Source organism: Cyprinus carpio, chromosome A12 (genome assembly GCF_018340385.1).
Source record: "Cyprinus carpio isolate SPL01 chromosome A12, ASM1834038v1, whole genome shotgun sequence".
Taxonomy (NCBI): domain Eukaryota; kingdom Metazoa; phylum Chordata; class Actinopteri; order Cypriniformes; family Cyprinidae; genus Cyprinus; species Cyprinus carpio.
Window position 1 is genome coordinate 18140515 of NC_056583.1, and position 18588 is coordinate 18159102.

General features: G+C 35.0%; 1 protein-coding gene across 4 annotated transcripts in view; it reads left to right on the forward strand.

Moving 5' to 3' along the window:
• LOC109084691 (cytohesin-1-like) overlaps window positions 1–18588 on the forward strand; it is a 58268-nt gene that overhangs the window by 35325 nt on the left and 4355 nt on the right. For 3 of the 4 annotated variants that reach the window (XM_042767948.1, XM_042767947.1, XM_042767949.1), the window contains exons 2-9: window positions 6848–6930; window positions 11256–11320; window positions 12333–12399; window positions 12810–12928; window positions 14428–14508; window positions 16870–16982; window positions 17720–17868; window positions 17967–18079. In XM_042767948.1, the coding sequence (XP_042623882.1) occupies window positions 6848–6930; window positions 11256–11320; window positions 12333–12399; window positions 12810–12928; window positions 14428–14508; window positions 16870–16982; window positions 17720–17868; window positions 17967–18079 (790 nt within the window). The remainder of the gene's footprint in view (window positions 1–6847; window positions 6931–11255; window positions 11321–12332; window positions 12400–12809; window positions 12929–14427; window positions 14509–16869; window positions 16983–17719; window positions 17869–17966; window positions 18080–18588) is intronic. The other variant, XM_042767946.1, reaches the window with a different exon arrangement.

Sequence of the window (18588 nt, forward strand, 5' to 3'; positions counted from 1 at the left end):
CCGAGCACACTTGATACCTAACGACGAAGAGGAAGTAAGTAGACCAAGAAGATGCATCGAGGCAAGATGAATGTAGAGCTGCTGGTCTCATTGGTGTCTGAACACAAAGGGCTTTATGACAAACGCGACAGCGACTACAAAAATCTCGATAAGAAGGAGCTGTTATGGAGAGGAATTGCAGATCAAATAGGATTCGATGTGTACCAGGGTATTTCTGTTTTTTTTTTTTAAGCGCCATCTAATGTCAGGGAGTGAATTTGCAGGTTCATCGAAAATCGCTTGGGTACGAACATCGCTTGGGTATGAACAAAAAAGACGGGTCGAAAAATGAGGTGATAAGTGCGTGCGATAATCGTCCCGGTGTGTACGAGGCTTTACTTTGAAAATACACACAAATAAATGTGACAAACCTCCATACTCAAGGGGGCGATAGAGTTGCCAGAAGTCTAATTAAAACGATTGTTCCAGTAGCTAGCTTGCTATAAAAACATTGATAATATCAAGGGTTAGTACATTCAAAAATGAACATTCTGTCATAATTTGTTCCAAATGAAGATATTTGTAATGAAACCTGAGATTTAACTTAGGATATTATTCATATATTTAAATAATGAATGACACGCATACACATCATCAAATATGATAAACGAAAGCTCAAACATTGTAGCCTGACACACTACCAGTGACATTTGTCAATTCAAGTACTTTGCTAACAAGATCTTCAGCTGGTGCTGGTGCTGTGCAATGACAGTAGATGACCTGAAAGAAAAGAAGACTGTTTATGCTAAAACTCTATATAGCGCCCATACTGCACTGCAGACAATGTAGTGTGTGCATAAATTGCTATGGGATACATTTCGGAATGAAAGAACAAACGAACTAGCTTGTAGCATTTGCATTGATGTACTCTTTTATGAGTGTGTACATACTTGAGTATGTTTTGGCCTAAGATAGTATGAAATGTAGTATATACTATGTTAGCTTGCTGTTAGCATGTTGCTAGCAATTAACATAATAGTCAACTAGATTGAACTACTTTGAGAAGGAAGCCAAAGCTTGCCTTTCTTACCTACCTCTACTCTGGAAGTGTAATTTCTTGTCATGCTTTCTATGTAGACAGCTCGCTAGGTTTGAAACTAAAACTGGGGTTCTGCTGGGATAAGTGGTCTTGTTCAGTTTGCTTCTTGATTGACCTTTTGTTCTCTTCAGCTTTGATTGATCATTTGCAGCAGATATGGCTCATAATAGATGTTTGGCTGGTGTTTTCCCTGGAAAACAACCTCTGCGTTCCACATGTTTTTTGTTTTTTTTTTGGTCCTTTACGATGTCCGATTGACAGCACATAGCCAGTGACTTGATTAATGATGGAACATTCCTCTGCCCCGTAGGGTGTTTGCGGGGTGACGGTCTGGTATTTAGTGAGTGTGTTGAATTGACCTGGTCAGCAGAGACAGTGTGTTAGGCATGGTGTCCTGGCTCACGCTGTGGGTCAGTATGGCAGAGTTCCTAAAATATTTAAAATCTCTGGTATAAAACGTTGTCTTAATGTCTTAATGGCAAATGATGTCAAAGTATTCTCGGTGATACCAGGGCACCGCTGGTAACATTGAGCTAGAGCTGGATCACATTACCCAGGAGTGCTCGCCCTAGTTTGATATCTCGTTTTAGAAATATATCTGGCTGCGATGACGGTAAGAATCCTTCTTTTAACACTATAATTACTTTGACTTCTATTAAATGTTGATTCATGCACCTTTTAATATGAGAAGTTACAATAACGTTATGTAAAAATACTAAATGATAATAATTATTATTATTGATGTTATTTATATCTTATCTATTTTTCTATTATTTAATGTTTGAATTAGCATTTATAGTTTTATTTTTAGTTGATTTTGAATTAAATTTTTTTTAGTAATTTTGCAATGTGCTTTTGTCATTTTGTCTTTTTAAAAATTGTTATAGTTTAATTGATTTTATTAAATATATTTTTTATCAGTTTTAGTAATTTTAGTGCTTCAACTTACTAACAAACAACTAACATACTTATTTCAGTTAGTTGCCAAGACAACATTTTTAATTTTCATTTAAGTTTTTCATTTTTTTCTAAAGTTTATATTTGTAAAAAAAAATAAGTAAATAAGATAATTACATAATTTATTTAGTTTTTATTTCCTTATAATGTCTCTTTTCCCTGAATTGCTCAACTAATGTTAATCAAGGGGTTTTGCTCCAAACTCTTTTAATTCTCTTTTATGTCTATTCACAAACTTTTTTCTAACATTTGTCATACGTTGCTATATACAACATCATAAGGCACAACAAACCAAGACTTAAAAGCCATTAACGGAGAAGAAAGCATTTCATAGTACCCTTCTATTAAACAGTAATGCTATAAAGAGGTCTGTGGCCACACGAAAAAGCCCACAAGAGACACCCCACCTCCCATAAAAGGACTCTTTGACATCGATTTAGAACGGCTTCTCCCTGAAGATTTATATGATCATATCGATGTCAAAGGCAGACATGTGTCTCTGCGGTAGTAGCACCTGCCTGCGAGTTTGGACCTACATTTGACTTGGAAATTAAAGGGGTCATATGATGCGATTTCAAATTTTCCTTTCTCTTTGGAGTGCTACAAGCTCTTGGTGAATAAAGAAGATCTGTGAAGTTGCAAAGACTAAAGTCTCAAATCCAAAGAGATATTTTTGAGAGACAATTGTCTTTCTCTGAATGTGAGCAAAACTAAAGAGCAGATTGTTGACTTCAGGAAGAGACAGCGGCGGCCCTGTACTCCTCTTATGATCAGCGGGACCCCTGTGGAGAGGGTGAGCAGCTTCAAGTACCTTGAAATAAACATCTCCGAGGACCTGACTTGGACTTCACACATCCAAACACAGGTTAATAAAGCCAGGCAAAGACTGTACCATCTGAGGAAATTCAGGGTTTCTGAAAACCTTCTATTCAGAAAGTGTATAGAAAATCGACGCGTTTCAGAAGGCAGGGCATAGAGGAGAAACAATAATGTACAGTATGTGGAAAATAATGTGTTTTTTTTTTTAACCTTAAACCACATAAACACATTTCATTACACCAAATACACAAAATAATGTTCTTTTTAGCAGCATCATATGACCCCTTTAATGGTACCTTTCACGTAGTTGAGGGCATTCCAGCTTGGATAAAAACCTTGTTGCCACGGCCGAACATGGTCCCAGTGACGTCCAGCTTCAGCTTATGAATTTGGATAACTCAAGCCAGGCTAGAAGCTGCAGTATTGAGTTCATGAATAAACATGTTTGTATCAAACCAGCTACTGGCAACTGGTGTGATGTCTGACAGTCTAAGGCCTGCTTTTATTCTTGCTTATTTACATTCATCTAATGATTTTCCTCTTTGACAGTGTGTTGTTCATTTTGAGAATGAGATTGAAGACCCGATGAAATCAGAATTGGTTTTAGTTTATGTCGGTTAGCCATTTATGCTTTTGCTCCTAAAATTCAACATATATAAATTTTATATATTTTTTGTTCTTGGTAAGTGGGCTACAAAAATATTGAAGATTACTTCTGCACTATGAATTTTTGTCCAACAGCAACTGACTAGTTGCAAATCATACTCATGGCCGTGACTGTAACTACAGCATATTGGTTATTTAAAAAAATGAAAGTGGACTAGTCCTTTGATATCTGCTTTTTGGGATTGTTCACCCAAAAATGAAAATTCTGTCTTCATTTACTCACCATTAATTTTTCAAACCAGTATGATGTTGAACACAAAAAAAAGACTGAAGACAGTTGACGGTAGACATCGACTTTTATATTCCAAAAAAAAAAATAAAAAAAAATACTATGGAAGTCAATGGCTACTGTCAGCTGTTTGGTTACCAATGTTCTTCAAAACATCTTTTTTTTTCTTTTTAACAGAATAAATAAATAAATACAGGTTTGGAGCAATTTGAGGTTGAGTAAATGATGAGAGAATTTTCTTTTTTTGGTGAACTATCCCTTTAAGTCTGTAAATTTAGCAAAATAAATTCATGTGTTTTTTGTTTGCAGTCAATGTCTTCAAAAGTATTTCCCTGAATCTTTAAATGGCTCTTAGCTTGTTCTCTCAGCTCACATGAATGTTAAACCAGGACTTTGGCTTCTAATGATTCATCAGGTATGTGCTAATGAAATGCTAATGCAGCTTTGTGTTTTCAATGGCCAGCACATAAGGAAGCATTAGGCTACTAACTGCCTGAATGTGTGCAGATAACGGTGGGTACAATTTGTAGTGTCCAAACTTTGACCTACTGTTTCTCAGTGTTCAGTGTATTTGACAATACTGTGGTGACTAGCCAGAAAGCTTGCGTTAATAATGCTGTCTATGCTGCAAGCAACTGTGTTGATCATAATGCCATATATACAGATTTGTTTTATAATAATGTTTTTATTATAAAGTTTTATTATAAAGTTCCAGTTTTGTCACACCGCATGCCACATTGCAGACAGACCAAATATAATATGGTATATACAGTATAATAAATACATAACATATACCATTTAAATATTTGTGGTCTGTGTTTTTTTTTTTAAAGAGCTTCCTTTTATCACCCCTATATATATATATATATATATATATATATTATATATATATATATATATATATATATATATATATATATATATATAATATATTTTTTTTTTTTTTTTTTTTTTTTTTTATTTATTTTTTTTTTTTTTTTTTTTTTTTTTTTTTTTTTTTTTTTTTTTTTTTTTTTTTATTTCCTCACCATGATGTGTTTTTTGACAGAAGATTTGTGAGTGAGCTGCCTCTTTAAGACTTCAAGATATCCTCCAGTTGTTCTCTGAGCTGTTTTTTCATAGATGTAAATCCATATCCAAACAAGTGATGCCTGTATATTTGGGGAAGAATGCTTGTAATGCAAATGTAATGCTTATAGTTGAGTTGACTCTGTTGAAACTCCACAGTGTTTGTGATTATAATGTCTTATCTCAGTTCCTCTGAAATGATCCTCTGCGATGGATGTCTACTAATGCAGCCGCCTGAGCTCACTCCTGAGTGACCTTTTCCTCCTATTTGATATTGACTCTAGGAACATGTGTACTACTTGTAAACTCCTCAGGCCTCACCTCAGGCAAGACTAGTGAATTTCCGCAGGATGCTGCAATAACAATTTCTGCAAAATGAGGAGGGATGGTCTGCTTTTTGGACGCGATTTCTGCTCACAGACTGCCTGTCAAACATCCCAGCTGGAGTTCAGCAGGGAAACGCATGCAGTTCTCATCAGCTAATGTCAGATCCTGATGGTTTGTGATCTGTTGCCATGGTTGCAGTATGAGATAACCATGGCAACCTCACTTTTTTGTGATGGTGTAAATTGAACAAGGAATCAATTAGTCCACGGGCCGCGAGTAGGGTCTCTGTAGGGTCAGACTGCCATACGGGCCACCAGGAAGGGATTTAATGAGGTCAGATGAAAGGTGAGGGCCATCATATCAAATGACTGCGTGTCTTTGTTTTTATTGGGAGGTCAGATGATCACATGGCTTGTTAAGGTCAGGGTTGAGTTTAAATGCCTTAATCTTGACATACTTTTTACGAGTTTTTCAGTACCAAAGGAATCTGCCCTTTTTTCTTTTTTTTTTTAAGGTCTGATGGCCTCAAATGCCCCGTGTTGTTTTTAGATCCCGAATCCATTAAAGAGACGCCTGGATCAAGACAAAGGACCTTTGTCTCCAGATGACATGAAGCCATTATTAATGTCCACTGCCAATCATGTTTCAAACATAACTGATAACAGAAATCTGTCACATAGTGATAGCAGTGATAATCGTGATTTTACATGATCTTCTGTTAAAATATTGAAATTATTAAAAATGCTTTCCACAACAAAATTAATAACTATCTGTTCAATAAAAAATGTAATGTAATTTAATACTTTTTCATTTCTAATAAATTTTTTTCATCATATATTTTATAATATATTATGGTACAAGCTGAACTGACTTTAGTGCTCTTGAACAAAGCACCTAAACTGAATTGCTTCAGAGAAATCTTTAGGTTTATGGATGCAAGGTTCATATAAATTATTTGTGTTCTGCAAATTCTAACATCAGAGCTCTCCAGAGCACATCAGAACTGCTGAGCGGAATGCTTTCCTCTGATGGTCTCTGGCTGGTTCGCCAAGGTTGCAGATCAGCAGGGACCTTGCAGTGTATCATGTTGATATCTGGGTCGTGTTATGATAGTATTGCATTTTTAAAAATGTTTGGTGTTTATTTATTGAAAACTAGTATATTGTTTTCTTGTACTGATGTGTCTGTTCATTAGATTTAGTTTTTGAAAGAAGTCTCTTATTGCTTGTTGTGAGATAATATTTTCAGATAACTGTTTTGTTTTTCTCCTAATCCATTTGGGAAATATCAATGATGTTGTCTTGACTGGGCATTACAAATTCTTCGAAATCGCTTTTAGCTTAAAGGAAAAGCATTTAATAAAATGAGCAACTTTCTGCTTTGCTCTGAGAACTAACTGATGTTCTTGATCAGAGGCCCATATAAACAACAATCCCCCTTGTTGCACATCCCTTCATTTTACATTAGTTCCCTCTCAAAATAAAATGTTCTTTGCCTCCTCACAATCTCCCTTGTTGCACATCCCTTCATTTTACATTAGTTCTGTTTCCTCTGAAAATATTTTGATGGCCCATGTAACCTCTTAGAAATGTACAGAAATGTTTGGGTCCAGAGACCACAGCTTGACCGCTTGCATATTTGTGTTTGTTCTCGTCTGGACATCTGAACACTCATTGTTTGCTTTTGTTTGTTTCCAAACATAGTACCGGATGACCTGACGCCAGAGGAGAAGCAGGAACTGGAGAATATTAGGAGACGAAAACAGGAGCTGCTGGAGGACATACAGGTAATATATCACATCATTTCTTTGAAATTACTTTTTCTGCCCCAAAAATAATGTTAATCATCAGCTAGTGTTGCTAGTTTTGAGTGTTTTTGTGCTTTGAACTGATAGATGTCTCATAATACTAATTAATATCACCAAATCAACCTTATGCCCTTCTATCATCCCCCCTCTCTTGGCCCTGGGCAAGGCAGCTAGAATGAGATGGACCTGTAGAGAATAGAAATTGGATCATGGGAGGGGTTTCCATGGCCCTGGCTGGGTAGTTTTAGTATACAGGATTGACGGGATGTCCCACCCAGGGGTGTAGACTGTAACAGCTGGCTCGTGGGGTGGGGGTGGGTATTCTTTTGAGCAGATGGTGCAAGACAAGTCCAGCAAATTCAATTATGCTGATTCTATTACGCAACTGGAAAATTCAACCAATAATGCCCCTCCTGCCAACCACTGTCCCTTGCGTCTCTTAAATGACTTAATCAATCATGTAAACCTCCAAATGAAGTTTGGTGGCATACCTTTGGCATTCATCTTTGCCACTAACTGCCAGTTCCATTCCAGTCACCTGCTATTTCCTGCTTGCCATCAGCAGAGGAATCCCTCTCTATTAGATTAGTCATCTTTACTATTATTAAATTAGACATTTATTTATTTATTGCTTTTTGAAACCAGGTTTTATTTATATATTTTAAAAGTTAGGACTTTAATATGTTCTATATTTATTTAATTTTATTTGATTTAGAAATGTATTATATGAGAGCACATAATCTTGATACTGACGTCTTAATTTTTGATCTTATAATAATCAAACCTGCATTTATTTGATCAATAATAAATGTATTACAATAATTAGAAATTAGAAAATAACTGTTTTCTATTGTAATATATTTCGTTATTTATTTGAACTTTATTAAATGTAATTTATTCCTGAATTTTGAGTGGTTATTACTCCAGTCTTCAGTGTCAGCAGATCCTTCAGTCATTCTAAAATGCTGTTTTGGAAACATTTCTTATTATTATCAGTGTTGAAACAATTGTGCTGCTTAATAATTTTGTAAAAACTTTTTTTTATGATTCTTTGATAATTAGAAAATTCAAAACAGTGGCATTTATTTGAAGTAGATTCATTTTGTAACATTGTAACAAAATAATTTCTGTCACTTTTGATCAATTTAATGCATCCTTAATGCATCCCCTTTAAAAAAAAAAAAATCTTACTAAACTTGTATTGTATGTCAAAATATCTGTCAAAAGTAGTTCAAAATGTTTTTTATTATACTTTAAAGCTGTAGATGTTTAGCGTTGCAATCTGTGTGAAGCATTTAAGGTGCCATATCAAAAAGCTCAGCTTTATGAATTTTTTATTTTATTGTTGAAAAATCTCTGTGTCTGGCTGAGCAAGATTCCTGGGAGTGTCGCGGTGAGCCTGTAGCAGGAGATTTCTTTTTGCCTTACTCTCTATAAATGTGGAGATCCAGACAGACAGTAGAAGAATTTCTGTCTCGCCGACAAACAGTAGAAGATGAGTTAACTGGAGCGTTATAAGACCCCAGTCTCTCCTTCACATGAGTGGAGGTTGTGATGGGTCATGATCAGAGAAAACTGATCCAGTCAGCTCAGTATAGCAGACCACCTCCTCTCTAGACCCTCTTACACTCTTAATGAGGAGCCGTGTGATGCTGCCCACCACCAGACCCTCCCTCTGACCTGAAGACACAAGACTGCCTTTGGGCAGTGGGGCGGTACAGCATTCATGATGTTTAACCATACCAAGTTTTCAGTGGTTAATACCAGTGAAATTTTACCGTTTTTGATACCAGGACAAACACCAATATGCTGTTGAACACTATCCTTTGAGTATTTCTCCAGATGTTCTTGCTTTTTTGAAGTCATGGTCTGATCTGAATCAGGTCAGCTCTGCTATATTATTAGTCCTCTCAAGTGAAAGACAGTGAGACTAGACAGCACTTTTGCTCTCATGTTTAAATAAACATCTGTTATTTCCCAGAGTGCTTCTGATTTTCACTACAATAACCAAAGAGTTTGAAAATCGATGCTCGGCTGTCTGGACTAAATGGTTTTTGTTTGCGCTCACTGAACCGGCAGTGTTCAGACATTCGGCGGATCTCATCTGGCTCTGTCTTTTGTGTCCGGCGCTATGTGATGCAGCCCCTGAAGGCCTTGCGTGGTTATCGATGATACCGTCACCTCTATAATTCAAATTAGGAGAAAAACAAATCTTATAAGAAAAGTATAAAAGATAGCACATCTCTGGATTTTTAGGTGGTCTGACATTTGAAGTTTGGAGAAATATAGATTGTTGAGGAATAAGGGTAAAAGTAATGGTTAGAAATATCTTGTGCTTTTATGACATTTGCATTTACTTTATTTTTTTATTTTTCCTTATAGAGTTTGGGTCAATTAAAGCCATAGAGATCTTATGTTTTTTTTTTTTGTTGTTGTTAAAAAAACAAAAAAAAAAAAAACACATTTTATATATTTTTTTCTTAATAAAGACATTTTGCTGCTTAGTTAAAGCCATAATCTTACAATTTTAAACTATCTTTTTAGATTATTTATTTTTTATATTTTTTTCCTAATACACTTTGGCTTAATTAAACCAATAGTGATATAATGTTTATATATATATATATATATATATATATATATATATATATATATATATATATATATATATATATATATATATATATATATATATATATATATATATTCTTTTTTCTAAAACAGTTTGTTCGATTAACTCCAAATTTTGATTCTACCTCCTTTGATTCCAGCGGGACGATTAGTAACTTGTTTGTGTAATGTTTGTCTAATGGAGATAAAGGGCCCGATTAAAGAGACTGGACAGCCAAGCACAGCCTCTCTGTCTCAATAGAGCCCTGCTGGTTCCTTCCTGGTCTAGCTGGAACATTCTGGCTGTTGCCAAGAGACAAAGGAAGACATTAAATGCATTGCATAAGGATCAAAAAAACGGAAAAGTGTGGGATGATAACTCTAGTGTTTGTTTACATGTTACCTTTATATGGCACCGTTGCCTAGAAACACTCAGATAGAACATCATCGTGACTACTTTATTCCATCTTTGTGCCCGCAGCCGTCTACCCAGGTCTGAGAGGAGTTCAGAAAAACTTTCAGTCTGATTCACTGAACATCTTTCCATGCCTTCTGAAGATGTTGTAGACTGAAACAGGGGATATTTATAAGTCTAGAAATGTCGCAGATTAATAGTGCGATTTCTTCGTTCCCAGATTCATCTTGGATTCTTCATACCTCTAGGATTGTCCTCTCTGTAACTCATTGATTTATTTAACACATTTCTTCATAGAGCACCAAAAGCACTTTCCAGCTGCACTCCTGTCATGAGGTTTCGGGGTCATTCACACACTCCGAAAATGTATAGCGGAGGAAGGTCAAAAGGGCATAGGTGTGTGTGTGTATGTGAGTGCATGTTCTTGGTGGATTGGTAATATGAGTCTTATTGATCTGTGCCTGGGCCGCTTCAGGAAGATGGATTGCTGAGAGTGTTATCATGGCACACACACTGACTATTCATGCTTACAGTACACAGTCTCGCATGTGGATCATACAGTATAATTCCCTTTATTCAGACCAAATGAAAGTGCATTTACAGTAATACACCAGCAACATACTTCTGCTCACCCACATTCAAAACACTGCTGCCGTAAGTCACATGTATCTGAATGTGGATTTATGTTACTTATACACACTTTCTGTGACAAGATACCAAAATGCCTTTAATTGATGCCAGCAAAACTAAGCAAAATTAAAGATCAAACAAGCAAATATTTATTATAGTATAAATATAGTATATATATATATATATATATATATATATATATATATATATATATATATATATATATATATATATATATATATATATATATATATACACACATAGTGAAAGAGAGAGAAATCATTGTTTCTTTTTTCATACACATATACACACACACACACACACTCATCACCATGCGCTTGCTCATCTACCATCTTGATCTCTTTATTACTCCTTCTCATTTTTCACCTCTGTCCCCTCTTACAAATGCTGTGTCAACTTGATATCTAATGCAGGTGCCACACTGTGCCATGATTGAATGCTTCATACTCTTGATAATCATATTAGATATTTATGATCCTCTGTGTGTTCATCTTATTAGATTCACGGCTCTCCATCAGTTTCCGTGGCAGACTGACTTTGAAAGGGACGTCAGAGGGCAGCTCCACCTTCAGTTCTCCTTTCGATTAACTCACCCATGTTTTCCTTTTCTCTCTCTTTTTTTTAATAGCGGCTGAAGGATGAGATAGCAAAGGTGACAAATGAGATTGAAAGTCTTGGCTCCTCTCAAGAAAGGTAATTTTAATTTCTCATTCTTTAGTACAGTCCAATCCAACTAGTGTTGTTAGCTGTATGATTCTGCCATATTAACACTCAAATCCACATTCTCCATTTACTCATAAGCAACCACAGAGAAATGACACACACATGCTCAGTCTTTCCCGTCCCCTTTTTGAATATTTAATGACAGTGCCCCCTGCGGGAGGGGAGGCTTGTGAATTATGTACAGTTGTTTTGGTAAGAGAGGATGTAATTTTAACACTTTGATTTAATGCAGTCTGAGGGGATGTTCACACAGAACACATTTTCATATTACACTGCAATGCAACTTTTCCATAGTTTTTCTTGTAAACATGCACTAGACAGATGTGTTTGACGTTGCACTCACATCTAACGACTTTGGCAGCATCTCATGCTAAAAGTTAAAAGAAGTGCAACTTTAAAAAAGACATTGCTTATTTCTCCATTCCACTGTACGTCTTATGTTTTTCGATGCAAAAACGCCTTCTGTGTGAATGGCCCCTGATACTGCCTGACTTCAGTGACCCATATTCCCAGACCAAACAGAATCGCATCAAAGAATATGCATCAGACTGAATCAGGCCCATTCATTATACATGATGCTTGATCCCACCGGGGCCATGAACACTTAACAGGAATGCCCACTTTGATTCACATGAGGGCCATTTGGATGGAAGAAAACCATTTTTAGAAAGTGTTCCATGTCATAAACCTTCCTTTTATGAAATTCTTTCGTCGTTGTTTGTTCCTCCTCCACCTTGAGTGATGCCATGTGGCCACAATGGAAAGTACAGTAGTGTGCGGACCTTTACAGGCTGTGGCTTTCCACATTACATGTCACACCACTATCCAAAAGTGCATTTGGCTGTGAGGTTATTAATGATGTCATTATGAGGCCCTGACAGGCGTAGGTGTTGTACAACTCCATTCCCTGAGTTTTATCTTTCGATTGCAGCTGTCCTACCTACCCAGCATTTATAAAGCCCTCATCTTTCTGTGTTTACAGAATAAACATGCAGCGAAGTAAACAGATGGCTATGGGTCGCAAGAAATTTAACATGGATCCCAAAAAGGTAAAGAAGCGTTGGGGTGTAATACAAGAAGCATCTATTTTTTTGTATTTGAAGTTTTCTCCATCACAGACATTCTCTGATATGCTTTAGTAAAGAAAATGAACCCCATTACATAAAATGCATTGCCACTTTGCATTTTTAAACCTTTGATCTTGTGCGGGTGCACATTTTTTCATAAGCACACGCTTAGCATCATGCAACCACACAATTTTCAGTTAATTTCCATAGATTTACCAGAATCCAATCTCATAGGTTAAAGTTCAAAGAGCAGGATGAGAGCAGAGGAAAGAGACTCTTTTTTTTTTTTTTTTTTTTTTATGTACTTTGCAAACACAAAACTGTGAAACTATAATGTATGTGTGTAGGGCTTCTTTGGAAGATCTTTATGCTGAATGATGTGTTTTTCTCAGGGTATTCGGTTCCTCATAGAGAATGAACTGCTGAAGAACACTTGTGAACATATTGCTCAATTCCTCTACAAGGGTGAGGGCCTCAACAAGACAGCCATCGGAGATTATCTGGGTGAAAGGTAAGAACGAGTCCTTCTTGCTGATGGTTGAGAAAGTCAGAGCTCCTGAAGTCTTAATAAATGCATTCAAAACGTGGAAGAAATATTTTTAGGCAAAAATATTAAACAGCACAGTTTTTAGCATTAATAATAATACAAAATGTTTCTTTAGCACCAAGTCAGCATATTAGAATGATTTCTGAAGAATCATGTGACACTGAAGACTGGAGTAATGTTGCTGAAAATTCAGCTTTGCCATCACAGGATTAATATTAATATTAAAAATAGGAAAATAGAAAACCGTTATTTGAAATTGTAATAATATTTCACATTATATCACATCATATTATATTGCTATTTTTACTGTATTTATGATCAAATAAATGCAGCTTTGGTAAACCTAAAAGACTCCTTTCAAAAACTTGATTAATGGAAGTTAAACAGATTTAGGCTTTTTTAAAGATCTGAATTTGCTATATTTAGAATCAGAGCTCAAGGGAGGATGACCTCACCAATCTTAAGCTGGTCCAGTACTACAGACTGTCAGAAGCCATTATCTACTGCATCGATGCCCATATGAAATTGCTGTGTTTTTCATTAAGTGTCAGCTTACACGAGCAGAGAGGAAAGGTATATAGTATGTGTGAAGGATTTATTTTCCTCTTTCTGTGTAATTATAGACATGCACGATTGCACTAAAATTAAAGGGGTAGTCCACCCAAAAATGAACATTCTCCTATTATTTACTCATCCTCATTTCATTAATAATAATGACTGAGTTTAAATTTTTTACTTTAATTTGAGGTAAAAATCTTAATTTTTTATTAATATAAAACTAATCATCTGTCTTGTATTCTGTTTTAGCTCTCGTTCCAATATACTTTAATCAGTCAGTAGCACTCTTTCTCTAAATGAACACCAGCATAAATGCAAACACATTGATTTCTGTCAACTGGGGAAAATCAATAGTGAATCCCAGGATCATTGCTGAAGTGAGGTTATGGCAATGCTTAGCTGTATGAAGGAGTGTAGAGCTTAATGGACAGACCCCCAAAGTGGGTTAATGCATTCGCAGCTCATTGACATTATACTCATGCCCCATTTCCTTACTGAAGAAAGGGCGAGTTACACACGGACAGTAATCCCAGACGTAATCCCCCCCGTGAGATTTAATGCCCATTGGAGACGTCTGAGAGGAGGATCACAGCCGTAATTCCATTCACAGTGTGAACTCTACAAGTTTTTAACAGTAGAGAAGGTTTTTAGTGGCATATGTTTTGAGTGAAATTCATCTGCTTTTTATGTCTTTTTTTTTATTACAAATTCATTTAAAATTTCTGTAATTAATTTAGTTCAAACTTATCATAACAGTATTATTTTGCTGCTTTGCAAGCACTGATATTTCTTGAATACAAATCTAGTTGCACCATCTTTTTCATCAGATGTCACTGTAACATCATTGCTGTTGATCTAAGATTGAATCTCCTGTCAATTTTTCTTTAATTTTATCTCATTTCCAGGGATGAGTTCAATATTCAGGTTCTTCATGCCTTTGTGGAGCTTCATGAATTTACAGACCTCAACCTGGTTCAGGCACTCAGGTGACAAACTACAGATGCATAGATTATGTTCTCCTTTGACAAATGCAGCGAATTATAGCAAATGTATTTGATAATCTGGTAAATTGATTATTACTAATTAATGATTAGATCTGGTAAGTTCCAAATAAAATGAAAATGGCAAAAGTAAATCCATTATATAAAACTGTGGATAAATATCATTTCACAAATTATAGAGCTGTTTCTATACTCCCCCAGTTCTCCAAAATCCTTGAAAAACTTTTTACAGAAAGACTTAATAATTTCATTGAAAGGCACAACCTTCTAGTTGACAGTCAATATGGTTTTCGGACAAATAGATCAACATATTTGGCACTAATGAAACATGTAGTGGGAATTTTCATAGACCTAAAGAAAGCATTTGACACTATAAATCATGACATTTTATTACATAAACTAGAGAGTTATGGTATTAGAGTGGTAAGAATGAACTGGGTGAGTAGTTATTTAAGAAACAGGCAACAGTTTGTAGAACTTGGTAAACATAAATCTTCATATATGAGCATAACATGTGGTGTACCGCAGGGATCAGTCTTGGGTCCAACATTGTTTATAATTTACATCAGTGACGTGTAATAAACAGAAACTTGCAGAGTATCAGATATACTAAAATTTATTTAATTTGATGATGACACAAATATTTGCTCTTCTAAGGACAATTTACAGCAGCTTTTGGAGGTGATTACAACAGAAATTAATAAATTAAAACAGTGGTTTGATGTAAACAAACTGTAATTGAATATGAGCAAAACAAAGATGTTATTTGGAAAACAAACTCTAAAGTAGCTTGAAAATTGACAACATAAGTAAAGAAAGAGTAGGGCTGGGTAAAAAATATAGATATCTCGAAATTAATTGATTCCATTTTTTACAGAACAATATTAATTCTTAAATCCCAAGAATCGATTAATGTAGCCTGAGAAAGGCACTTCCCATCCAATAAGCATTGTGCTTTGGTTTCAATTTTTGTCCATTGATTTGCAGTATTTAAGTATATTTTTAATTTATGTTTGAATAAATACATTAATTTTTTATGACAGCCACCATTCAAATTTTTATATATATAAAAAAAAACGAATTGAAGTAGAAATATTATGTAATTGTAAATTTATTATTTTAAACACTTCATTGTGTAATTTTAACAGTTGAATTCTATAGCTTACAAATCAGTTATTTTTACCTTCAATATTATAAAATGTAGTACCAAATTACTCATGTATATTTTACAGCATAAATTGAGAGATTTTTTTTCCTTGAGAAAATTTGACAAGGACTGTACCTGATATATATCCAAAATAATTGATATTGGATCGAATCGAAAGAGAAAAGTGAATGAGAATCGAATCAAACCGTAAAAATTTGTCAAAACCCAGCCCTAAGAAAGAGTATATGAAAATAAGTTTATTATTGTGATTTGTATATAAAAAATGTTTTTTTTTTTTTAGTGTGATTTGTATATGAAAATAAGTTCCTTAGTGTGATTTTAGACCACAAAACTGCACTTAAAACCACAAATGAAACTTGTCAAAGCAAAATTGGCAAAGACCATAGCAATACTGAATAAATCAAGACATATTTTGGATAATAAATCGATGCATGTTTTGCATAATACACTTATATTACTGGTTTTGAGTTACTGTGTGGAAATCTGAGGAAACACCTACTACTTCTAATTTACAGTCGATATGCATATTACACAAGAGCAATTAGAATCATCAATAACGTTTATTTTTTAATTCTTTATTTTTAAAGTCACATATATTAATGTTCATTGATTTGGTTAAATTTAAGACTGCACAAGTCATGTTCAATGCGAGAAATAATTTACTTCTGGGAAATTTACAAAAAATATTTATGAAAAGGCAGGGTGGTTATAATTTGAGAGAAGAATTAGTTTTTAAAAAGCTTAAAATAAGAACAACTTGAAAAAGATGCATTTCTATTTGTGGGGTGAGGCTGTGGAATGGTTTTGGAGCAGGTGTTAAAACATTGTACAAATAATAAACGGTTTAAAAAGTTGTAAAGTGTAAAAGTGTAAAAATACCCTATTAAAAGGATATGTGCATAAATAAAGCCGACTGTGAATGTGGATTATATGTGGGCTGATTAGGGCTCCACAATTAATAGAATTTCTACTTGCGATTACAATTATGAATGCCACAATTACATAATCATTCAAAGTGACAATTAATCATTATAATATATAATGATACAGATGTAACAGATTTAAGATAAACTGGAACTATATATATTTTTTTGAAATAAAATAAATGGAATGCAATAGTCTCATTATGTCATTATGATCTCATTAATACAGTTAATTTCTCCCCATGCTTCATGCAGACAGTTTTTATGGAGTTTCCGGTTACCAGGTGAAGCTCAGAAGATCGATCGAATGATGGAGGCTTTTGCCCAGCGTTACTGTCAATGCAATCCCGGTGTCTTTCAGTCCACAGGTGTGTGTGTGTATAATAATCTTGCTCTGCAATAGGTTGTAACGATATATCAAACATTATAAATAATATTATTATACTATTAAGTTAAAATATTGGCATGTAGCTTTCATGTTTTTCTTAATAAAGTAAATATTGTTTTAAATTCTCAAATTATTGGCATAGTCTTCACTGCATGATTATTGATTTGATTTGATTTTTATTTTTATTTTATCTTACCAACGTGCAGAAAATGACACTGGTTATCTCAATCCAAAGCTGCTGTTTACCCCTGAGACCCAGTCCTTCTGCAACTTCCTTACACCCACACCCACTTATACATGTCTTGGGCTCTCTTTATAAATTTCCCAAGCTCTTGGCCATGCTAATATGCTTGTAAAGAGTGATGTAGAGCACTTTCATGTCGCCCACATGTTGCTCTGCAAAGTGGCTACACATGGCCTGTCATGAGCACTTTGCTGCATTTTATCAAGAGAAAATTCAAAATTGGACGTAAATATTCTCCTTGACTGCTCATAAGTTCCTAGCAACAATAGTTTCTTCAATCATTTCATGTAATGAAATTAATAGCTTAGGCACTATTTGGCCACAAATTGTTTCTCAGCATGACGTCTGTACAAGAAAATTAAAATGACTCTTTAGTGTTTAAACTCATGCTTTTGGACGTCAATTAATTCAGTGCATTCGGGCAAATTCCTACATATAATCCCTCTTGTAAATGCTAAAATGTCTTTTTGCAGATACATGTTATGTGCTTTCGTTTGCAATCATCATGTTGAACACAAGTTTGCACAACCCTAATGTGAAGGACAAGCCATCTGCAGAGCGGTTCATAGGCATGAACAGAGGCATCAATGATGGAGGAGATCTGCCAGAAGACCTGCTCAGGGTCAGTGTCCCACACAGTTTTTGTAACATTAAAAAATATACCCTCAATATAAACTCGGTTTAATTTTAAAATACAACTCAATTTAAACACTCCTGCAGAACCTTTACGAGAGCATTAAGAATGAGCCCTTCAAGATACCTGAAGACGACGGCAATGACCTCACACATACGTTCTTTAACCCTGACCGCGAAGGCTGGCTGCTCAAACTGGGTGAGTGAGTTTTTATTCTCTGTTCGGAAGATAAAGAACTGGAACTGGGTCTGGATGTACATTAACCGGCCCTAAATATAAATATCGTAAGTAGAGCTGTGAATTGAAGGTCTTACATTGTGTAATGTAATAGCCAAGAAGCATGAGGCCAAATGCTTTATAGTCCAAAGCTAAAATAAAATAGCTGATACTACATCCTTATGTATCCGCATGCTGCTCATATTTCAGCTCAGCCTGGATTTTACGATTGTTTTATTGCAGCCTTTTGTTACAGTATTTGTTCAGATTTTCATAGTTAATTTCATTGTTTTCTTTCTTCCACATTTTTTTTTTTTTTTGGTTTGATGTCTTTCTTCAGGAGGTATGTAAGTCACACTGGTTTCCTTTAGCTAGCCCATTAAGCCATGCTTCCAGGTGCTTTGCGCTTTCATTTACTCCATTTGTTTGTCTTTTTTTTTCACTTTAATTTAACAGGCATTTCATTTAATCAAAATGAAAGTGTCCGAGTCT